The sequence below is a fragment of the Myxocyprinus asiaticus genome, chromosome 29 (genome assembly GCF_019703515.2).
Source record: "Myxocyprinus asiaticus isolate MX2 ecotype Aquarium Trade chromosome 29, UBuf_Myxa_2, whole genome shotgun sequence".
In the NCBI taxonomy this organism is placed as follows: domain Eukaryota; kingdom Metazoa; phylum Chordata; class Actinopteri; order Cypriniformes; family Catostomidae; genus Myxocyprinus; species Myxocyprinus asiaticus.
Window position 1 is genome coordinate 29,199,972 of NC_059372.1, and position 25,130 is coordinate 29,225,101.

The window sequence follows — 25,130 nt, forward strand, 5'->3', positions numbered from 1 at the left end:
CTATAAGAATCAGATGGTTAGAGCACTGACTTTGGGCTGTCCGTGGACGTGCCTTCTGAGGCTGAGACTATCTTTTATGTTACTACTCACGAGTGAGTCATTGAGTCACAAACACAGTCATTCACCACAGAAACAAAGAAAGTGAACAAGAACGATTCATTCACTTATAGATTTGTTCAAAACCAGAGAATGAGAAAAGAGGCGGCACTACCCCCGTAGCACCCCCAGCATATGTTTGTAACAGCCAGCAATCTGTATGAAGAAACATTTTCCCTGACAATATTTTAGCAATCATGCTGTGTCTGTATTTCTGTCACCTGTTTAGAATCAGAACTAGTGATGCCCGATTTACGAATGAATTACTCATTTGAGTCGATTCCTTCAAAGAATAAGTCAAACGGTTTAGCAAAATGATCTGAATCTTCAGACAGCTCACACACTGTATCGTTTGGAGCGTTTCTCTTTCCGTAAAACAGAAATGACATAAACAGAACAGAAAACAATCAAGTGGAATATTTACTGTAATGATACACAGAGCAGATGAGGAGGTAAACTTAACTGTTGAAACTTTATTAAGTGCACTCCAACTGCAAGTCTCACAACAACTCTCTCTCAGTAATGGTGGAGCAGCCCCCATAACCTCACAACCCCGGACCCTGCTTTGTAACCACCAGAGCCCTTCTACCACGGTGAACCTGAAAAGTTATCAAAACAAAAGCATAACGCAGCAGTCTCATAGACATTCTTATGGTGGTTCACTGGCAAGGAGACGAGACAAAATAGAGACTAAGACTGAATACGCACCCCATGCCATTGGTCAAACAAAGTGATAGTCCCACCCCAACTCATGCCACTGGTTAAGTAACGTTGTTGGAGCAGGTCTAAGCGGGTCTCTCAAAATAAACAGAGCAATTCTCATAGCACCACAGAAATTAACGTATGAATGGCTAACTGTTTGGCATACAATGCATTACTTACATTTTTCATTATTCATTCACCATAGCAAACGGGCTCCATCCGTCATCATCAGTAATATGGCTTATGTTAGTGATGGCCAGAGGTGGGAAGTAATGCACTACATTTACTTGAGTAACTTTTTTGGGGGAAGAAAATTACTTTTAGAGAAGGTTTCTCTCACTCAAGTAAATTTCTAATGATTTTTTTTTTTTTTTTTTTTACTTTTACTTCGTTACAATGGTCGGCGTTCCTGTCATTACATTACTGGTTTTAATTTAATAAGTGTTAATAAATATGTTATTTATTGAGATATTTATGAATGGGGCTCTGTCACTGGACTCATGTTCATCACTGCAGCAACAGCAAATACAGTGAAAATAAAGAGTTAAGTTTATGCAATACCTTCATTCAACAAATAAACAATTGGAAATGTCAGCATACATAATTACGGATTCAACTTAAGAAAACACGTCACGGTAAGTTGTGTTGATGATGATAATGCTGGGTTGTTTGCTGTGGTAATGTTCAGTGTAATTCTGTAACTACGGGCTCTATTTCCTTCAGTTTTTAATTGTACATTTTCTTATATCAGTGCTGCAATACATCATTGCTTATACATCCATGTTACAAACTGTCTACTTTGGACGCAAACGATGTCACGTCGCAATGCCACGCAGACGCATCCATTGTCGACAGCGCAATTGATCACAACGCACCTCTAAACACAGAGATAAGGTGCAACTTCACTTTTCATTGTACAATAATTATCTAAATACTTTTGTCAGTGTATACAGTATACTGTAAGCCACAGAATATACTGAACTATAAGAATGCATGCAGGACTTTAAAAAGTTGTGAAATAGCGACATTAGGCATTAATAATGCACATCTAGCTTTGATTCATACCTAAAAATATACAGTATAATACACAATATAATTGAGCCTGTGAGACATTGTTTAATTTATTTCTGTAATAATTGCTTTGAACATTTCCAAACTTTTCTCTAATTTTCAGACCCGATCTGTCAAGCATCCTTAAAGTGAGAGTTCACCCATAAATTACATTTATTCATTTTGCATTTATTCATTTGGCAGATGCTTTTATCCAAAGTGACTTACAAAAGAGGAATAATACATCATAAGCGATTCATCTTAAGGCACCAGCAGCATGAAAAGTGCTGCATTACAAAGTTTCATTAGCATCAGAATAGTAGTATCCCAGACAGATTAGAGTGCAACAAGAATATATATATATATATATTTTTTATGAGTGCATGGTTAAGTGCTCATGGAAAAGATGTTTTTAGCCGTTTTTTGAAGACAGAGTGTGAGTCTGCTTCACGGATGGAGTAGGGAAGTTCCACCAAAGATACAGTGAAACTGAAAGTGTTTTAGTGACTCTTTGTGTTGGTACAACAAGGTGCCACTCATTAGCCGACCGCAGGCTTCTGGTGGTAACGTATCTCTGCAGAAATTATTTTAGGTATGATAAATGATAATATTCTGTCATAATTTAGACTCACCCTCATTGTTCCAAACCTTTGTGTATAATCTTCTCTGGAACCAAAAACAAAGTGTTGGGCAGAATGTTAGGGACTGACATCCTCATTCACCATTCACTTTAAAAAATGACAAACAATTGGAAGTGAAAGGTGACTGGTTAAAATTCTGTCTAACATCTCATTTGTGTTCACTGAATTCAAGTCATACTGGTTTAGAACATGAGGGTGAATAAATTATATCATCATTTACATTTTTAAACTATCACTGAAACAGAAGGTATAAAAGATCACATAGGCAAATGATTCATGCATGTAAGGTGTTAATACTGTAATAATAATCAGATCCGATCGGAAGTAAATAGTTACTCGCTAACTTGAGTATTCTTTTAATTGTATACTTTTTTACCCTTACTCAAGTAATTGATAACATTAGTACTTTTACTTCTACTTGAGTAATTAATTTTTAAAAGACTTAGTACTTTTACTTGAGTACAGTTTTTGGCTTCTCTACTCACCTCTGAGATGGCATAGAGCTGTTCAGCCGTGACATCAATTTGTAGGTGAACCTGGAAATCTAATTCGCTATGGGTTCCCTTGGGATTTTCCTATGGATATTTTATAATGGGGCTTATGTGTAAAATAAGGTCTGTGGTAAAAGATTACTTAACGAAACGTGGACATTTTGTTCTATGACATAAATTACACACAGTCATACCTCAAACGTGTATTTTGAAGTAGTTTTGAATTATATGCTTTTTTTTTTTAAGCGCACAAATTCACGTTTGAGGTATGACTGTATGCAATTTATGTTGTAGAACAAAACGTCCCGTTTCATCAAGTAATGTTTACCACAGACTTTTTTTTACACACAAGTTCATCAAAAACCCCATTATAAAAACCCTACTACAAGCTGAACAGCTCTATTGGATTGGACCCTCTCCCTCTCTTGAGTTTCCAGTGTGTGCGCACAGCGTGCCTTCCGCTGCGGTCATGTGACCCGACAGCATCGTCTCTTCTGTCTCCACACAGATTTTTGAGAGACAGTTTGCGGGAGCGCTCTTCTGAAGGATACACCCGAGTGGGACAAAATGGGAGTGGAGATAGAGACCACAACCCCCGGCGATGGTAAAATCATACTAATACAAAATCTACCATGTGAAGAAATCTATTTTTGTCACACATACTTTTACCAGCATTATGTTGATCAATCTCTTGGTTTCTACTTGCGCTGCTTTTGCAGGAAGGACTTTTCCAAAAAAAGGACAGACATGTGTGGTGCATTATGTTGGTGAGTTGAATTTATGATTTTTGCTCTTATTTTTAGGTCAGTTTGCTTAGAATTTGATATTGTACTTAGGGTTGGCACTTTTGGTGGGGGGGACTAACCACATCCTCCACAGTATTATCAATAAATGCGTTGAGTTAATATGCGTTATTAATACAAATGTTATATCCTTTCTTATATGCTAAAATTAGAACTTTCCTGACCCATGACTTATTAAATAAAATACATCATTTATATGTTAAAAATATATTTATTTTAATTTTTTCAATTATTTGTCTTCTTTATCTTATGTATACATTTTGGATGGTTTATACATTTTTTTTTTTTTTAATTATCATTTGTATTCATTTGATTTGTTTATTTTTTCCCTTCACCTGTACTTGTCTTTATGATTGTATTCATATATTATTTGATCGTATTGAACATTTATATAGAAAAACTCCACAGTTTTACCACAATTTGTGGACATTCAGACGGTCCCTTACCACACCCTCCACAGTATTAGCACGTTTCAGTACAATGCGTGGACTTTTCAGACGATCCCTTACCACACCCTCCACAGTATTAGTACGTTTTAGCACAATGTGTAGACTTTTCAGACGGTCCCTTACCACACCCTCCACAGTTTTAGCACAATGTGTAGACTTTTCAGACGGTCCCTTACCCACCGTAGGCAAATTTTCCAACTTATATCAATGTTAAATCGGCGATCTGGAACGATTTCACCGTGACGCCATCTGACCAGTTTAAATACGGGACAAATCACGTCCCGTACTGATTCAATACGGGACAATGCCGTATTTTACGGGACGGGTGGCAACCACTGTTCGCAGATATTTCAAAATCAAAGATCAGAACTGCATCATTCTTATCAACGTCCAAATATAGGCTACGTTGAGTTTACGAGGTCGCTATTGATAATAATAACTTGTGTTATAAGAGAAGGAATGCAGTAAATTACAATTATATAGCCTAAAAGAATAAATATAAGGTAGCTTAAGTATACACCATTTGTTGTGTACTGGTTGCACACATGAATTTGCCCTCAGACATGATCCCCATTTGACAGCTGATACAGAACAGAGATTTAATAAAGCTTTATCTGATGCTGGATCTCGAGGTTGGCGGCGTCGGACAGACGGATTATCACTGTCTGGATTGAGACGACCACCCTGGGATGTTCCCAACTAACAATTTTTGGTTCCCAGAACGTTCTGGGAAGGTTATTTGTGGTTATAAAAAATACAAAATACCTTAAAAGCACGTTTTTAGAACGTCCCCAAAAACATAACCAACTGGGTAACATAACGCCAGGGGAACGTTTTGTGTTTGATGGGTTATTATTGTCTTGAAAATTCTCTCATTATTTACTCACTCTCATGCATCCCAGATGTGCATGACTTTATTTCTTCTGCTGAACACAAACGATTTTGAGATGTTTTTATTATTATTATTATTATTATTATTATATATTTTTTTAGCTCTGTAGGTCCAAACAACGCAAGTGAATGGTGACCTGAACGTTCAAGCTCCAAAAAGCATATTAAGGCAGCATAAAATTAATCCATACGACTCAAGTGGTTTGATGTGTTTTGAAGCTATATGATTGGTGTGGGTGAGAAAAAGATAAATATTTAATTTTTTTTTTTTTTTTACTATAAATCTCCACTTTCACTTTCATATTCTGAGCTTCAAAATTTTGGTACCCATTCACTTGCATTGTGTGGACTTACAGAGCTGAAATATTTAAGAAAACAATCTCCATGTGTGTTCAGCAAAAGAAAAAAGTAATACAGATCTGGTATGGCATGAGGGTGAGTAAATGATGAGAGAATGTTAATTTTTTGGTGAACTATACATTTAATCGTCCAAGCTAAGAAGTCGATCTCTAAAGGCCGTTTCACAGGGGACGCGGCAAGCGGTGGACTCGCCGCGCGGCTGCCGCTTTCTCTCGTACAGGAAGCGTTTTGTGCAGTCAAGGCGGTGCTCGCGTCGCGATTTAGGGGCGGCTGTTGCCATAGTTACAATTAACAAGAATCGCTAAAAGTTACCTACACGCACACCAACAGCAGCAGACTTGCAATGTATGTGAGAGAAATATTCTGCACCTATTTTACCTAACCTGATTGAGAAGTACCCTGGCAACACTCTGTTGTAAAATTGTGATGCAGTTGGACAAAACAGATTTTAAACTGGGCTCACATTGTTTATATAGTCACATCTAAGATCTATCAAATCATTAGTTGTTCAGTTAAGCCATAATCAGTTGAGAACATGAAACTTGAGATAAAACATGAGATAAACGAATGATAAAGTAAAAATGGCATTTGTTTATTGTTGATTTGTGTATGTTTGTGATCTGCTTACAAGAGATCCTAATGCAGTATTTTGCTCATCATAATCATGTTTTATTTGTTATTTATAATTTCATTAGAATTTAGTAAAATACGTTGTGTGAGGTTTATGACTAACATAGAGCTCCATGACACCCACTGAGTTCTGTTCATTTCCTTTATTTATTTATTTATTTGGTACATTTAATTTTGCACTTTATTTTACCTGGCAAACCAACTCGTGCTTTTTCAAATCTCTACGAGATTTATGAGGCATAATATAACTCAGGAAATTCCTCTTCAATGTATTCAGCAGTCTGCTATGAGCTCAGTAAAATAAAGCTGCTGCAGCCGCTCAGAAAAAGATAAAATATTTTTATATCACGTGGCACCTGCCGCGAAGAGCCGTGCACGTGAAAGCGGCAGGATTTTGGGTGAAGGAGCACTGCTCAGTGTTGCCAATTTAGCGACTTTTATTCAAAAAAGCGCCCAGCGACAAATCTAGCGACTTTTTGGACAAACCTTAGCTACCTTCCGTAGAAGAAAGTCGCCAGTACTGCCCGGACTCGCAGGCGCACCTCTCTCTGCGTCTACTCTGTTCAGTGAGACTGACAGAGAGAGAGGAAAGAGAGATGAGAAGGCGGAGCAGCACAATCAGTTGACCGCACGGCAGCTAACATAGACGTGAATGAGCTGCGCATTGACAAACAGCGTGGTCAAGGACCAATCACGAATCTGTATTGTTTTGGGGTTTTTTTGTAAACATGCACATCGTTTTTTGTTGTTGTTGTTGTTGTTTTTTTTTAATATGCACATAGTGGTTTGTATGGCTGAGCGCTGTGTGAGAGAAAAGATAAGTTTCTGTCGCTTCTAACTTTCTTTCTGAGTGATTGATAGACATAGGGAATTAATAGGATTAATAGGATAAGCACAGAGAAGCAAACTCATGTAAAGGGAGGACACTATGCAAAATTCAAATGAGACGCGATGACGTCTCGAATATGCTAATTAGCGTATGCCGTCATCTAGTGACATTTAGCGACTTTTCGAGCAGGCTTTAGCTACTTTCCATTGAAACTAGTTGGCAACACTGGCACTGCTAGCACCACTAGCAAAACCGCCTGCAATTTGCCGCTTTCAGCGTGCCTCTCATTGAAAATGAACTAGACACTAGTGCTTGCCACGTCCTTTGTGAAACGGCCTTAAACGATGTTTAAATACAGTTGAAGTCAGAAGTTTGCATACATTTTGGTTGAAGTCATTAAAACTAATTTTTTAACCTCTCCGCAGGTTTAATATTAGCAAACTATAGTTTTGGCAAGTCGTTTAGGATATCTGCTTTGTGCATGACACAAGTAATTTTTCCAACAATTGTTTACAGACTGTTTACAGACTGTACAGATTGTTTAGCTTTTAATTGACTATATCACAATTCCAGTGGGTCAGAAGTTTACATACACTAAGTTAACTGTGCCTTTAAGCAGCTTGGAAAATTCCAGAAAATTATGTCAAGCCGTTAGACAATTAGCTTCTTATAGGAGGTGTACTGAATTGGAGATGTACCTGTAGATGTATTTTAAGGCCTACCTTCAAACTCAGTGCCTCTTTGCTTGACATCATGGGAAAATCAAAAGAAATCAGCCAAGACCTCAGAAAATAAATGTGGACCTCCACAAGTCTGGTTCATCCTTGGGAGCAATTTCCAAATGCCTGAAGGTACCACGTTCATTTGTACAAACAATAGTACGCAAGTATAAACACCATGGGACCATACAGCCTTCATACTACTCAGGAACGAGATGCATTCTGTCTCCTAGAGATGAACGTAGTTTGGTACGAAAAATGCAAATCAATCCCAGAACAACAGCAAAGGACCTTCTGAAGATGCTGGAGGAAACAGGTAGACAAGTATCTATATCCACAGTAAAACGTGTCCTATATCAACATAACCTGAAAGGCTGCTCAGCAAGGAAGAAGCCACTACTCAAAAACTGCCATATAAAGCCAGACTACAGTTTGCAAGTGCACATGAGGACAAAGATCTTACTTTTTGGAGAAATGTCCTCTGGTCTAATGAAACAAAAACACCTTTTGACACCTGTCTCTGCAAAATATTTGCTAAACATGTTTTATTATCATTCAATGTAAGAAATTTGACTCGTTAATGGATATTATTTAATTAAAGTGAATGTCCCTGCCCTGGGTGACATAACACACACCTGCATCTTGACGAAATGGTAGTTAAAGATTTCCATACGAGTTTTCAAGTTAGAAGTCCGACATAAAGTGTCATTCCGTTGCACTTTTCTCAGTTAAAAGGTGGAAATTCCGACTCTCCAAGTTGAATGGAACGCTTCATGAATCATCACAGAAACAACAATACAGAGCATTGCGGTTTTCCCCACAGGAGCAAACACTTGGAGACACACACACAAGGCGCGTGTGGCAGTGGACTCAACGCGCTGCAAGTGTTTCAAACAGCTAGACAGAGCGCAGCTAAATGGAACAGAATGCAGCATCTTCAAAACTGAACTTCAACTTAACACGCATATAAAAAATATGATGATTATGGTGTCTCCTGTTAAGCCAACCGCGATTGAAAATAGACAGTTCAGACAGTCACTAAAAAAACTGGTGCGTGCTTATTAAGATTACTATGATAACCTGAAGGAAGAACAGACAGAGACGAACGTTATGCACATTCTTTCATTGAGTGGGCAGCGAATCTGACAAAATATGATGCATTATATTTTGATTATGCAAACTTTTGTACATTTTGTAACAGATTATTTTATAACACTGGAACAACAAGACGCAATGCACGTTTGTCAGGCATGTTATTATATATACAGTTATGTACATGTCATTGCCCCTCAAGTACTCGTTGAGTACTCGAATAATTAGTCAGAGTACTCGAGTAGACCAAATGACCAAAATGCTCAAAGAGTCAGTGCAACAGATCAGAAGACTTCTTAATATCAAGCATCAGATCATGAACCACTAATGTTGAAGAGCACTATAAGAATAAAACAGGAAACTTTCCCAATACATTAAAGCAGGCTTGAGTAACCCCACTGCTCAAAAAACCAACACATAACCCGACAGTAGTTGACAACTACAGACCAGTCTCTCTCCTACCTTTCCTGTCTAAAACAGGAGAGAGTCGTATTCAACCAGTTGTCTGCTTTTCTCTCACAGGACAACCTACTCAACAGACATCAGTCTCGCTTCAAAAATGGACACTCAACAGAGACTCCACAAGATTCTCCTGTCCACCCTCTCTGAGCTGGGCATCACAGGAACTGTGCTTGAATGGGTTGAATCATACCTCATTGGGAGATCTTTCAAGGTTCCCTGGAGAGGAGAGGTGTCCAAGTCACACCAGCTAACCACTGGTGTTCCTCAAGGATCAGTGCTTGGACCTCTCCTCTTCTCGATATACACAACATCACTCAAACTGATCATTGAGGCACATGGTTTTTCCTACCACTGCTACTCAGATGACACGCAGCTCTACCTGTCGTTCTAGCCTGATGACCCTATTTAAGAGATGACCAACTTAATTTTACTGCCCACATCTCATCAACCACCCGGTCTTGCAGATTCGTGCTCTACAACATCAGGAAAATCAGACCTTTTCTGTCTGAATATGCTGCACAGCACCTGGTCCAAGCTCTTGTCATTTCAAAACTGGACTACTGTAACGCTTTGTTGGCTGGCCTCCCAGCAAACACAATTAAGCCACTGTAGATGGTCCAGAATGCAATAGCGCGTCTGGTCTTCAATCAGCCAAAAAGGGCTCATCTCACCCCTCTCTTGATTTAACTTCACTGGCTACCTGTAGCTGCCTGCCTTCAGGACAGCCAATGGAACCGCACCCTCTTACTTCAATTCACTTCTCCAGGTCTATGCACCATCTCGCTCTCTGTGGTCTATGAACGAGTGGTGCCTGGTGGTCCCATCACAAAGATCCACACTAATTGCATATACTATTGAACTTAACTTGCACTTACTGTACACAAAAAACAAAAACATAAAAACAAACAAACTTCTGTCTCTTTCTTCTGCGCTAGAACCTATACTACTCCAGCCACCTTGAGAGCTTGGCAGTATAACACTGTAGATGTTGTTGAACTTTGTATGACAAATTGCTTGCTATGTTCCTCATTTGTAAGTCACTTTGGATAAAAGTGTCTGCTAAATGACTAAATGTAAATGTAAAACATACAGCTAGCCTGTCCATTGCTATAAAGTCTGATTCATTTCATATAATGCCTAAAAGGTCCAGTTGCCATACATAGCACTGTAGAGAGCATCCTGACTGGCTGCATCACTGCCTGGTACGGCCATAGCACCGCCCACAACCGCAAAGCCCTGCAAAGGGTGGTGCGAACTGCCAGACACATCATCGGAGGTGAGCTTCCCTCCCTCCAGGACATATATACCAGGCGGTGTGTGAAAAAAGCACCCGAGCCATGGGATGCTCTCACTGCTACCATCAGGCAGGCGGTATCGCAGCATCAGGACCTGCACCAGCCGACTTCATGACAGCTTCTTCCCCCAAGCAATCAGACTTTTGAACTCTTGATCTCTCACGATCAATATACATCAGCACTGCACTTTATTAATCTTATTATCTCACACTAGACTGTCATAAATTATATTCTCTCTTAACAATACTGGCAACTGACTATCAACCGACAGCCTGAATGTCAATACAGTACAATACAACCTACTGTATATTTTATATATACTATTTTTATTGTATGTGTGTACTGTATACTGTACATTGTATATTATTATTGTGTTTTGTAATTATGTGTATATTAGTTATGTAAATTGTGTTGTGTAAATCTGATGTTTATTGTAAATTGGTATATGTCTCATCACTGTCATGACTGCTATGTTGCTCGGAACTGCACCCAAGACTTCTGCACAATGTCCCCAATGTGTTGCAGAACACCAGCCTTGCCAGTTTAATGTTTATGTGGATATGCTACTCTACACTTGCCATGTTATTGAAAGAGGTGCACATCTCATATCCTGACAATTCACTGTCATAAGAAATGGGCTGGAGGGACAGACCCCCCCCCAAGATATATCAAATCGAATATATAAACAATCCGATGCTCTAACATCATTTCCTGTTTTTCTGGCCTTTTCTTTTTCCTCTCTAATCTTCAGGCTCTCTGACAGATGGACGGAAGTTTGACTCTTCCCGTGACCGTGACAAGCCATTTAAGTTCAAGATTGGTAAACAGGAAGTGATTCGTGGCTGGGAGGAAGGTATTGTGCAGGTGTGCAGTGCTTTTTAACATTCATTCTGGAGTGGCAGAGGGTGTGAGCACAACATAAAAAATATCGAATGCACCTTTAAATTTAAAATTCACACTTGAGAATTCTCTCTTTGTTAGAGACCTCACATCCAAATTAATGTAGTTATATTTCAATAATGGTGTGTTACCCACTCATTAAAATTTAAAAACAATAACTGCCTTGCCTTTCTGACACCATCAAAACCTACAGATATGACACCAGATAACTTAGAGCTTAATACATCTAATGACACATTACAGTATTAACATGAATCTAGCTTTAGTATCCTCACGTGAGGACTGTCATAAGTAGTATTTTTTTTTTCAATACATATTTTACAGTGTAAAGAATAGCATAATAAAGCACTATCAAATTCGGTTTCAGGCTCCAACATTTGTTTGGTACTGATATTTTAATGGAAACATTTCAAATAATTCTTTCCTATTTATATTTGTGTATCTTTTAGATGAGTGTGGGCCAACGGGCAAAGCTGACCTGTTCACCTGACTATGCATATGGTAATAAAGGCCATCCTGGGATTATTCCTCCAAATGCCACTCTTATCTTTGATGTGGAGCTTCTCAGTTTGGAGTAATTTAATGTTCTTCACTGTCTTTTGTTCATTTTTCATTATTTTGCAACGTTTGAACTTGGTATGAACACTTGAACTAAATCAGTTTTCTCTTTCTGTCAGGCCATATTTTCAGTCATTCTTTTCACAACCTGCCTTATTCAGCATCAGCATCCTTACAGTTTTCCTCTTTTAGACATTCAAAGAGAAGCTAGAAAGATCTGTACTTGATTTTTATAGTAGTACTCATATATCAAATTTTTTCGATAAGCTAGTTAATTCAAAAATGATAATTCTCTTATCATTTACTCTCAAGCTGTCTCAAACCCCTATGACTTTTTTCTGCAGAAAACAAATATATTTTAAATAATGTGTGTTTAAGTATACAATGCCAATGGGGTCCAAAACTTTCAAGGATAAAAGTAATCTATACTCAAGTGGTTTAATTTATGTCTTCTGAAGTAATATGATAGCTTTGGGTGAGAAACAAAGCAAAAATGTAGTCTTTATTCAGCCAAAATTTTCACTACCACCCAGCTCTCCTATGCACATTAGACAAAAAGTAATATGAGCTTGAAATTGCATGAGCGTGAGTAAATGATGAGAGAATTTTCATTTTTGGGTGAACTATTCCTTTAAACTTGATCTACTGAATGAACCCTTTATGTGTCTATTCTTTTGGGATTAGTTATTATAGTTATAAGTTACAACATTTGTTACATACTATAAAGTTATAGTATTTTACAAATTTGTCAAAAATAAACATTAAAGGTGCACTCAGCGATTCCTGAGAAACACTGTTGACTTTCGAACTCAACTGCCAAAACAAACACACCCCTCCCTTCAGTGCTCCTTTGGAAGCACCGCCCCCCAAATTCAGTAAGTTGCTGCTGCTAAGATAACTTGTCTTGCAGAGAAGACGAGACGGTTCTACGCACACCAGCTCCAGACACTCACAACTCTCCTGCTACTAAATCTAACATCACAACAACAGCATCTATGGGTTCTGTGAAACATAGCAAAATTTATATTACCACCTATCGAGAAGAAAAAGTGCAACTTCTGGACCCGTCTTCAAGCCTTTTGCCTCTCGGAGGTCTCTCCACCGCTGAAAAGCCTTGCCGATGTTGACACGGCTCCTTGACCTCGACTTATCATAATCCTTCTTTTTTAGTTTATATTCATTTTTCTCCTTTTTCCATTTGTCCTCCTTGTAGTTTAGAAAGTTCGCATCAGCCAGATTTGCCGTCGCTCTTCTAATGAATGTCCCTCTCACTCTGCCCCCACCCTCCATCCTGTGCACGCACAAGAACCACCCCCTGTTGCTGATTGGCTGGAGTAGTGTTGTGTGGATCGGTCCCAAAAACAAAGGCTGTGTGCAAATAATAGATTTTTTTTTACAGCCCACCCACCGAACGGACAGCTAGCAGACTGTGAGGAGATCTTTTTTTTGCTTATTAACAAGCAGCTATTTGGAAATGTTTTTACTGTGTTTGCTTTGCTGTGTGTATGATTTAAACTTTTTTGTAGTTGACACATTTGACACTGCAGCAGTGCATGCCATTTTTAGTGCTTGTAAGGATTTTGTGATCATGTTTTCTCTGACAGACTGAAAAACAAAAAGTGGTTGTGGTAAGATTTAAAGTGCATTGTGACACTAATTGCCATTGTAGACCGTGCTGCCTAGACAATTGATGTGATTAAATTAGATGCAGAGAAAGTGGCAGTACTATTTTTATGGACATGAAAATTAAGTTTTAATTCAAAGGAAATCTGCAGACTTAAATACCTGAGTTGATGCTGTCAATTTCTGTGATTACAGGTCAAGCATGAAATCTATGGCTTTAATATTTATTCACTGTATATGTATGTATTGACATACAGAGGCAAAATCCATTAAGAATATAAATTTGTTTTTGCAATAAAGTGCTTTTACCTGCTTTGGGGAATGTTGCTTGCTTTATTGATTTTATTTTGTCATGCCAATATCTCCATACTGTTTTTATTTACCAGTAATCATTTTGGTGTTAGGAGGGCTTTAAGCCTACCCTTGATATAATATATGAAAGCTACCTTAAAGGACTAGTTCACCCAAAAATGAAATTCTCATCATTTACTCACCCTTATGCCGTCCCAGATGTGTATGACTTTCTTTTTTCTGCTGAACACAAACAAAGATTTTAAGAAGAATATGTCAGCTCTGTAGGTCTTCACAATGCAAGTGAATAGGTAACAACATTTTATAAATGCAAATAAAGGCAGCATAAAAGTAATCCATAAGACTCCAGTGGTTTAATCTATGTCTTCTGAAGTGATAACAAAAGTGTGGGTGAGAAACATATTTCATTTTGTTTTACTATAAATGTTCCTCTCTGCCCAGTAGGTGGCGATATGCACAAATAATGTGAATTGCCAAAAATAAAAAAGAAATGTGAAAGTGAAAGTGAAAGTGGGGATTTATAGTAAAAAAGGATTTAAATTTTGATCTTTTTCTCACCCACACCTATTATACCTTGTCTGAAGATATGTTTTTAACTACTGGAGTCTTATGGATTACTTTATGCTGCCTTTATGTGCTTGTGGAGCTTCAAAATATTGGTCACCATTTGCTTGCAATGTATGGACCAACAGAGCTGAAAGAATCTTTAAAAAAATCTTTGTTTGTGTTTAGCAGAAGAAAGAAAGTCAAACATCTGGGATGTTATGAGGGTGAGTAACTAATGAGAGAATTTTCATTTTTGGGTGAACTATCCCTTTAAGGTAGAAATAGTTTTAGAACAGTGAGAATCAATAGTAGATTGATTCTACTATTGATTCTCACTGAGTGTAAATCGGTTATATTGATAACCAATCTGTGTTTTAATAATAAAAACTTTCTTTCTTTGGAGTCTCATTAATCTAGCACAGCATGAATTATACTAAAACAGAATAAGCTAAAACATGTAAGTAATACTATAAATGTTTGCATTAGTCAGACAGACCTGTGATAGTTGTTCAAGTCTTTAAAAACCCTTTAACAAATGTCCACTACAATAGTTATTATGAAAATAAAACTTTGATAAGCTGGCTTGATAGTCATGCTGGTTTTATATGGTCTTTGGAAGATCCCCCCATAAGCTGGCTTGATAGTCATGCTGGTCCCCCCAGTTAATGATTACTGAGAGTATAAACAGAACATAGAGTTTATAGTTCAACCCATCCTCCTACATAAATAAGAGGTGGTGACAAACGTCATGAAACAAGTTTTGAGCAGGAAGTGAATAGAGCTTCACCATAGAAATCGTGTAAGTGAACTGCTCACATATACCTCCCTCTCTGTCTCACTTCAGTTCCAACCAAAAAGAAGAAGGGTCCCGTACGCGCGCTCGGCTTGTTTACATTCCTTCCCGTTACATTTAGCCAATTTCTTCAGAAGTCGTACCTTTGACAGCATAAAGGTAAGACGTGACACTCTTTAAGCGATGTATTGTGTATCGTCAGGGTGATTTTTATTCAGTTAGATGAATGAGACATGAGACTCGCTGCTGGCTAAACGAAGCTAAACGGAACCAGGCTGTTGTTGTTGCTAACACACACGAAGAACAAAGACGTGGTAGTGTTTACTTCACTGAGATCCTGTTTCAATTTGATCTATTGTACATTTATTTTTGGGGGATAATTTATAGCTGTATATCCTGGTCATTATTTTAAAGAGACAGGAGTATAACTATTCATATAATTAGCATGATTGTGCGGTTGCTAACGGAGTTAACGTTAGTAGCTCGAGAGCTAAACAGAACAAATACAGTCAATCTGTATCAGTCAATCTACTATTATATTAAATTAAAATCAATTTACAGTGACATGGTGGATTAAACTTATATATTTCTTTATATACATATGTAAAACCCTCCCTAGATAAACGATTAGATTTGTGGATATACTGTATATTTATATGGAGAGAGAGAGAGAGAGGAGAGGAAGAACAACAAAACGCGAATTCACATATCACTTTCAAGCTTAAACATTTAACAAATGTTCATGACTGCATGTGTTGCTCATACGTGAATCAAATGACGATGTAGAGGATTGCCACGTAACATTCAGTGAAAAGTGTTCAGTATTTTTTCTTCTATTGCATAACATAATTAATCACTAGAGGTTTCATTAAAAAAAAAAAAACCTGTTCTGTTTCGTTTTCCTGAAAAACAATGGGTTTACTTTGTTATATCTAGCCTATTTATCTGTTATTAGATGTTCAAATAAGAAAAAGCCTACATAATATATTTCATGGATGAATTGTTGTTAACAGTAAAACAGACATCAACCAAAAACAAACTAAAAGAATAATTCAGAGTGTCAAAAGTTTTAAGAGCTTATAGCCTAGATTTTTGTATTTGTATTTTTTTTATTTGGACTGAAGGGACTTTCCCACATTATCATTGGTGTCATGAGAAGAAAGTGAGATGGAAAATGCATGCCGTCATAACTTCATATTATGACTATCTGTGCCTTTTACATTTTCTCATAAGCTGTAGTTTGGATATTGCCACGTGGATCCTTTGGTGGACTTGGTCAATAGAGTTACAGACTGTTGCCATGGGAGAGTCGTTTATTATGCTCAGCACTCATTCAACCTGCCTGAAAATCAGCTTTGCCCATACCAAAGGCCCCTCACCCACTTAACCAGACAGTTATCCACTGTCTCTGTCCCTAACTTCAATTTGCTTTGGAGATTTGTTTGTGTTATTGCAAGTTTCTGTTAGAAAAGAATCCACACTTTTTCAAAGATGTTGTCTAAATCAGATTAAAACATTGTAAATCATTCTGTTGCTCCTACATTATCCTGCGGTTGTTTCATCTGACACTTGCGAGATTTATTCAGCACAGATAACAGGTGTTGACCTCAGGTGGCATATAGCTTCAATAATGAGATTCCCAGTTGAACTAGAGCTGAACTCAAAAACAATGGAGGCACACATGTCTTTGAGAAGATTGCTCACTGTGTGTCTCCATTAGTCCACTATTTGGAGACATCTCTACTTTATTGAAGTGCTCTTGACAGGAAATAATGGGCCTTCATACAGACATTTTTGTCTAGTAGAGTTTGAGTAGTATTTTTAGTGCCTCTCTCTGACATCATGCTGTTTGTTTTTGAATCATCAGAGAATGACACATTTCACTGCATGTGTTTGCTCTCTCATTTTATGGTCTATGTATGGTGTTAATACATGTGTTGGTTTGCATGAGCTGTTGCGTGTGTGTACCAATGAGGGAGATTATTCATGAGGGTGTGGGCGAGCGTTTTCCTTTTTTCCCCCCACGATTTTGTGGTCATGTCTGTATGTGAATGTTTTGCAGATTTGTGTGATATGTGACATGTGTGAGCATGCTTTAACCTCTACGCAGCAGTGTAGCTAGATCCTGGCTGATGGGGATAAAGCCCTGGATCTTTTGTTAATAGCCCCAAATGTTTTTTTGTGATGAGAAAAAAAAAAAGTAAGGCTTAATGTTCATTGCATCAGGATACAAAAGCAAAAAGGCAGGCTGCAATTCTGGCTTCAAATGTAAATTAATTCCGATCAGTAAGCCCCACTTGTGTTAATTGACTGTTCGCACTTTCACTTTCACCTGCTGTTTGTGCTCAAGTTCATCAGACACGTTCTGAACGCCTTGAGTGTAGGGATGTGCTGAACGACTAATTTCACTGATGTTTAAATGTAAATTTTGAAGTTGACTTGTCTAAAAAGAAACTAACCTTCAGAAAACAGTAAAAAAAAAAAAATTGTTTATGTGACCCATTTAAAGTACTTAATCTATTCTAAATCTGAAGCTAAATTCCACTGTTGCGTGTATTTCATGACGTGCATTATCCATTGATCTAATGTGACAGCTGTTCGGTAAAGAATGTCAACCAATAACAGTAGTGATGTAAAAAAAAAAAAAGTAGCTATAGGATAGAAAAAATAGGCCTGTGATGTTGCCTGCAATAAACCTAATGTATTCTAAACATGACGTGTACACACAGAATAAAATAGGTGGGTTTAACCCATTCAGCAGTCGGCACCTTGTTGAAAATATCCTTCTTAATCAGCAGATTAAAAAATGGCATACCTAGTTTAAAACAGTTATTTTCTAGGCTACTTACTCAAAAGCATAATTTTTTGATGAGTAAAATTAACCCGTCGACATGGTCTGGTGAAAGACGGGACTTGACTCACCTGAGGCATCTATCCTGTGCTTGAAAAAGCCCGCTCAGCGGAAAAATAACGTACAGCATGCACAGATTTATAGAAGACTCAAATGTGAAAACATCCATAATAGGGACTTTCAGATGTTTGGAAAGCCGATTCCTGCACCACCGAAGTGATTTCTTAACTACTTTGCTGAGTTTGCTTGTCTAGCAAGAGGATATTTTCCTGCGCGCGCCGCGAGAGAGAGAGGGAAGAAGCCTGAGGTGAAATTAAACTCTGTATCTGCTCCAGATATCCTCTTTTTTTTTTTTTTTTTTTTTTTTTAAATAATGTTTGTATTATTAATTCTATTTAAAATATTTAACATTTATATGACAGTAATTTGTGCAGCCTCTGTAAAAATATAAAGCCAAACGTAAATGTGTAAAAATTATGATCAGTTTAATATTAATCGACTAGTAATTCCGGTGTTGACTAGCAGCATCAGAACCGTTTAGTCGACTAGTCTCGCACATCCCTAATTAATAGTCGCAGAATAATCGAATATATGTTCTAATAAGTGTAGATTAGTCAATTATCAAAATAATCATTAGTTGCAGCCCTGTTGAGCACTGTCTCTGCATCGGGCAGAAAGTCACAGTGCGCTGTGCTGGGAGCTTTTTGCTGTGATTATTCATGCTGTGCTCCATTCGACTCAGAGTTGGAATTTCCAACTTTCTACTGGGAAAAGTGCAATGGAACACCACATTATGTTGGACTTCCAACTTGGAAACTTGGGCAGAAATCTTCAACTCTGATTTCGCAAGAGATGCAGGTGTGTGACGTCACGCAAACATGTCGGCACTCATGGTGATTTACAGAGTCAATAATGAATTTATTAAATAATATTCATTAATGAGTCAAAGTTCCTACATTATGTTATAAGAAGCAGCCTGATCTCATGAACATTACAAGACCATGGCAACATTTAGCAAAATGACATTTTTGGCTGCATTTTCCTAGTGAAATGTACGGGGGTGGGCAGCAAAAGCGAGTGAAATGGTGTCATAATCAGACAACATTTTTAAGGTGAATATTATATGGAGGTTTTAATGAAAAAAAAAAGTTTGTGAAGTTGTTGCGCCTCTAGTGTTAATTTCACCAGGAAACTGCGGTGAAATGCAGAAGTTGGCACGTAAAAATACATTTGCAAATTTGTACTTATCGTAATGTTCATCCTGTGAGACTAGGTTGATAATAAAACTTGTTTGCAGGGACAGGTGTTCAAAACATGGTAAATTGTACACTCTTTTGATTATCGTAATCCAGTAGAACAAAATAGCATTGCAGCATTGTTTATCAGTTTGATTTGCTATAAGATGTCTCTGTTGACAATCAAGGTACTGCTGAAAATCACAACGTGATCAGGCTCAAAATTCAAAAAAAGGCCCCTCTTTGAGACGCTTGCGTGTAGTTGACTAAATTTCAAATTAGTGAAAAGTCATGTCATGCATGATCATTATCAATCATTGTTTACATAATCGGTCAGTGCTGTTGCATCCGAGTACTCAAGTACTTGTGCCCGTCCCTATAATATAGGCTAATAAATACTGTATGAGCAGTAATTCATCAATAGTAGATTAACAGCGATTGATGGTCATAAACGTGCAACAATCCAGTATTACATAAATACACTTCTCTTGGGACACCATCAGCTAAAATCAACATAAACTTTAACAATAATGATTTTTTATTATTAAAAATGTTCTTTTTTTTCTCCCCAATTTGGAATGCCCAATTCCCAATGCACTCCAAGTCCTCGTGGTGGCATAGTGACTCCAGGTGGCGGAGGACAAATCTCAGTTGCCTCCGCTTCTGAGACAGTCAATCCGTGCATCTTATTATGTGGCTTGTTGAGCGCATCATCGCGGAGACCTAGCATGTGTGGAGGCTCGCGCTATTCTCCGCGGAATCCACACACAACTCACTACGTGCCTCACCGAGAGTGACAACCATGTTATAGCGACCATGAGAAGGTTAACCCAACGTGACTCTACCCACCCTAGCAACCGGGCCAATTGATTGCTTAGGAAGCCTGACTGGAGTCACACAGCATGCCCTGGATTTGAACTTGCGACTCCAGGTGTGGTAGTCAGCATCTTTACTTGCTGAGCTACCCAGGCCCCGACATTAATGATTAACGTATACCTACTTAAAGGTGCACTGAGTATTTTTTTTTTCTTCATTTAAAAAGTTTTTCATCTTTACATGAATTGTAATTTTAAAACGTGTATAAAATCATGAGTTCTCACATGAGATGAAGACTGCAGTCATATCAGTAATCTTATAAAAGCTGATTTATTCTACATGGAGAGGGTCCCCTCATGGCAGCTGCCAATTTAAAATCTTATGACCAGCCAAATATACTCGCTTACTCTCAGCAACCACCCTGTTGTTTGACACTTTCACTCATGGATTAAATGAATCATGGCCGAATGTAAATAGTGAATTTCTACAAACAGGAATAACAATAATAACCAATGGCGTTGATTTTTGCCGATAACTAATATTTCCAAAAAGCAAGAAGCTAACCGATAAACAAGTCTACTTTTACCCTGTAGGTTGGTCTATACAGTAGTCAAGCTTTTCTTTTGCATTCTTAAAGAGTGCGTGCATGACTATACATTGACATTTGAGGTGTCATGATACAGTTATGTTAAGATGCTCAGTGCTCATCCTGTTGAACAGGGTTTCTGTCTTTCCCTGTATCTGATGTTGGTTTCTGGTGTGGTGACGTTTACCGTAACCTGAGGATGTTTTCATGATCTAATGCAGCCGGTCTACAGGCATTGGTATTGTTGGCTGGAACAATTTCAATGCCCGTAGAGCGTGACTAAACATCACTCACATGACTCATCTCTCACATGCCTGTATTATCTCTCTTGTTGGCCTTTACTCTAGTAACTCTAGTATAAGTCTTGTCCCCTAATTTTCTGTTCATACTTAAACACTCTTTAAGTAATTTCTTCATACTTTGTCTCCATTTCACTCCCCTCTCTTTTCTTTCCCAGTAATGGATGTGTTCCCAGTAAAGCACTTAACATCTAATTTCTCTTCCCCTTCAAGAAAAAGAGCACAGCCATGAGACTTATTTAATTAATTTTTTATTTTGTTTTGCTTTTAAATGGTTGATGCTTTTGGCATTTGCATCTATAGTGATGAATTCCTCTGGGATGTTATTAGTTATGTGGTTGTAGTCAAACCCTGCCTCTGTTGTCTGTTAATTATGAACTATTCTTGATAGTCTGCTTTTCTTTCAGTTATGACAAATGAGATGTTAGAACAAACACTGGATCACATAAAGGTCCAAAGACATGTATCTCAAATGTATTGTCTTACTAGATGTTTATAGTTGAAAACAGTTCAGATGATACATTTTTGATGTTTAGGGATAATTGTCTCTTTATGCAGTGTCCATTTAATGTTGCAATTGTTTTGCACACCAACAACCTCTTATGGTTTTGTGTGTTGTGTGTACTGACTGTTTTTCATAGGGTTTTGTAAGAGCCTCTTCTGTTGCTACGTTATAATTACTACTTTGCCTTACGAGAGAGATTGTAATTTGTGTTTGTTTATCAGACTGTGTTTTGTGGTACATTGGGGTAAATTACTGTGCAGTGTTGATGATAGTGCGATGCAGATGGGCTCACAGGCGGATCGTTTCATTGCGTGAAAGCAACACCACAAAAGAGCGAATGCTTGGAGGACTGTGACACATCCATGTTTGATTTCCAGAGAATCACGCTCATGAGAACACATGAAGGTGTTGTTGATAGTGGAGTAGCCTGATGAATTCACTGTGCCTGCATCTGAAACTGTGTACTGTCACAGTATTCCGATGAAGGATGCACTTTTCATCTGGTAAAATAGTATGTTCTTTAGGTATGCAGCGAGTAGTATGAATACATTTCGGACATCATCCGGGAACATGGGTATTGACTCGTGTCTCGAATATGGTGTAATAACACCCCCATGCTTTCCAAATTACTTTCTTTTTTTCAGCGGAACAAAAAAGGAGATCCGTGACAGGATGTTAGCCCCAGTCAACATTCACATTCATTGCATCTTTTTATCATAATATGGAAGTGAATGGTGACTGAGGATAACATCCTGTCTAACATGTAGTTTTGTTTTCCATGGAAGAAAGTCATATGGGTTTGGAACAACTTAATGGTGACCTCTCCCTTTAATAATGTCTTGTTAAATCATCTGTCTTATGGAATTAGCATAGGTTTCGATTCCTGATGGAGTCATGTGGTTGCTAGTCATCTGAAAAACAGGCAGTTTGGCTCTGTGTGAGCTAACCAAACATTTGGTTTCCTTAGTTCTTCTCAATTCAGTTGTGCTTCAACAGCAATAGCTGCATTCTGCTCCATTTTCCCTATTTTCATGTTGTGTCAATTGTGTTCTTTCCAGGATGTCATTGTACCCATCCCTAGAAGACCTTAAAGTGGACAAGGTCATTAAGGTAAGTAGCTAACCTCATGATCAATCAGATGTTATATAGGACATTAGAAATGCAAGCCAATCTCATGTTGCTCTGTGAGGATTATTTCAGCATCTCAGCACCATGTTAGTTGTTTTGGGGCTGGTTTTAATCAAGGTCATCTGCTGTATGTAACGACATGCCATTTCCCATATTCTGTTTATGTTTCATGAAGCAATAAACAAAAATGTGACAAAAACATGCATGTATGATACTTGATACTTACAATTATTTTCACCTATTTCTTAATGAAACACAAACAGAACATGGACAATAGCACATCATTACTTACAGCAAAGGATCGTGATGAAAACAAGCCCAAAAGCTGAAATAATCCTCACAGAGTGATGTGAGGTGGCTAAAAACACTAGTTTGGGAGTGAAACTATTTATGCTTGTTGTATTTTATTAGTTGACTTTTCTAACGTTATAAATCATGACTATTCAATCTGTATTTTTCAATCTGTATGTTACCTATTCCTATTATGATTATTGTAGTCACATTTCATAAGTTATACAGTGGAACTGTCACAGATGAGCACTGTAATAAGCGTCTGTGAATGAGACGTGCTTGTGCACAATGCGTGCACACACATAACACGCAGAAACCACTGCTGCACACGCAGTCTGTCTGCTGGCATAAATATTACACCATGTAGGCTATACAGAAATTAGGGTTTGTATTTTGTGTTTTGTTGTTTAATTTTCATTTCATGCTGTTAATTTATCGCCTTATTTTGGTTTAATGCATTATTATTACATTGTTACGAAGTTTGTTGTTCTCTGTTAGCAATTCATCAGAATTACCGTAAATACTCATAAATGCTCATATAAATGGGCACCATACAATTTATGCAAGTGCAAAAACCTGCATACATCTGTAATATAGGCACATTTCTGGTTCATGTTACATTTGCTAAACCTTAAATAGCAGCAGTTAAGAGTTGGTCTGATTGTCAAGTCCAAGCTTTTAAATGACACTTCTTTTTCAAATGAATAGCTTTTAATTAATTAGGCAGTTCCAGGTTAAAGGATTAAAAATAATTATTATTGTTTTATTTTTTTAATTATAGGTTTTCATATCGGCCCCAAAATTCCATATCTGTGCATCCCTAATTTTGGGAAGGCATTCTAAGCCAGGCTCTGTTTGATGGTGTATAGTGGAAGTTCACATCTTGTGTCTCTTTCTAGGCACAATCCCAGTTTTCTAATGCCACCTCCAGTACCCCAGCCATCACTCAAGGTGTCTGCCAGCCACAGCCTGCTACACAGGGGATGCCAAGCTCAAGTGAGTCCCTGGGTTAGTTTGACCTGCTCTAAACAATCACTCTGATGATTTTGTACATCTATGATCAACATGCTCTCTTTTTTTCTCCCAATATTTTTACTTTAAGGCGATCCTTTACCCCTGTACAATCCTTCACTCTCTTCCCTTTCTGTTCCTCTTGGGATGGGCTGTCTGACAGTATATATAATGCAAAGGTAGAAATTTGTCAACCGGTACAAATTCTGCTTTACCATTTAGGTTATACCGTGGTAATTTTGTCCATGGAGGAATACGAAAATGCAGAGCATGATGTGTTTCTTAACAAGTAGAGACTGTTCCAACTGTAGAGACAATTCCAACTGATGTGTGATCACAGGTGTGTATATCAGATATTTTACAAAAGCTTTAAATGCGACATGTCCACCAAATTTGAAATCAAGCAAGAAAATAATCAAGTGAGATGAAGTATGTTTTATTTGTATTTAAATTAGTATTAAATTCACTGGATTATATAAAAATAGGCATTACCACCTGGATATTATTAATATATGTATATATATTAGTCATCTATAAGAATAAATAACTTACTCTGTAAAAAAAAATAAAACAAATAAAAATAAAATATATGTGTGTGTGTATATATATATATATATACACAGTTGTGCTCAAAAGTTTGCATACCCTGGCAGAAATTGTGAAATTTTGGCATTGAGTTTGAAAATATGACTGATCATGCAAAAAAACCTGTCTTTTATTTAAGGATAGTGATCATATGAAGCCATTTATTATCACATAGTTGTTTGGCTCCTTTTTAAATCATAATAATAACAGAAATCATCCAAATGGCCCTGATCAAAAGTTTAGATACCCTAGAATGTTTGGCCTTGTTACAGACACACAAGGTGACACACACAGGTTTAAATGGCAATTAAAGGTTAATTTCCCACACCTGTGGCTTTTTAAATTGCAATTAGTGTCTGTGTATAAATAGTCACTGAGTTTGTTAGCACTCATGTGGATGCACTGAGCAGGCTAGATACTGAGCCATGGGGAGCAGAAAAGAACTGTCAAAAGACCTGCGTAACAAGGTAATGGAACTTTATAAAGATGGAAAAGGATATAAAAAGATATCCAAAGCCTTGAAAATGCCAGTCAGTACTGTTCAATCACTTATTAAGAAGTGGAAAATTCGGGGATCTCTT

General features: G+C 37.6%; 2 protein-coding genes across 5 annotated transcripts in view; both read left to right on the forward strand.

Moving 5' to 3' along the window:
* The first annotated feature begins 2,397 nt into the window (after positions 1-2,397).
* On the forward strand, positions 2,398-13,904 carry LOC127420420 (peptidyl-prolyl cis-trans isomerase FKBP1A-like). Its single transcript, XM_051662702.1, has 5 exons — positions 2,398-2,440; positions 3,489-3,584; positions 3,700-3,747; positions 11,262-11,374; positions 11,860-13,904. The coding sequence occupies exons 2-5, from the start codon at positions 3,548-3,550 to the stop codon at positions 11,986-11,988; spliced, it is 327 nt and encodes a 108-aa protein (XP_051518662.1). The 5' UTR covers positions 2,398-2,440; positions 3,489-3,547; the 3' UTR covers positions 11,989-13,904.
* Positions 13,905-15,234: 1,330 nt separating this feature from the next.
* Positions 15,235-25,130, forward strand: part of LOC127420402 (syntenin-1-like) — a 31,243-nt gene continuing 21,347 nt past the window's right edge. For 2 of the 4 annotated variants that reach the window (XM_051662671.1, XM_051662672.1), the window contains exons 1-3: positions 15,235-15,401; positions 22,593-22,644; positions 23,853-23,961. In XM_051662671.1, coding sequence (XP_051518631.1) covers positions 22,594-22,644; positions 23,853-23,961 — 160 coding nt within the window. In that variant the 5' untranslated portion in view covers positions 15,235-15,401; position 22,593. The remainder of the gene's footprint in view (positions 15,402-22,592; positions 22,645-23,852; positions 23,962-25,130) is intronic. The other 2 variants (XM_051662673.1, XM_051662674.1) reach the window with 1 other exon arrangement.

Excerpts from the sequence above, each read along its gene's own strand:
- LOC127420420 (XM_051662702.1), top strand. The coding sequence starts at position 3,548 with ATGGGAGTGGAGATAGAGACCACAACCCCCGGCGATG. Across the intron at positions 3,585-3,699 it reads GACCACAACCCCCGGCGATG|GAAGGACTTTTCCAAAAAAA; the intron begins GTAAAATCATAC and ends CTGCTTTTGCAG. Across the intron at positions 11,375-11,859 it reads GGGAGGAAGGTATTGTGCAG|ATGAGTGTGGGCCAACGGGC; the intron begins GTGTGCAGTGCT and ends TGTATCTTTTAG.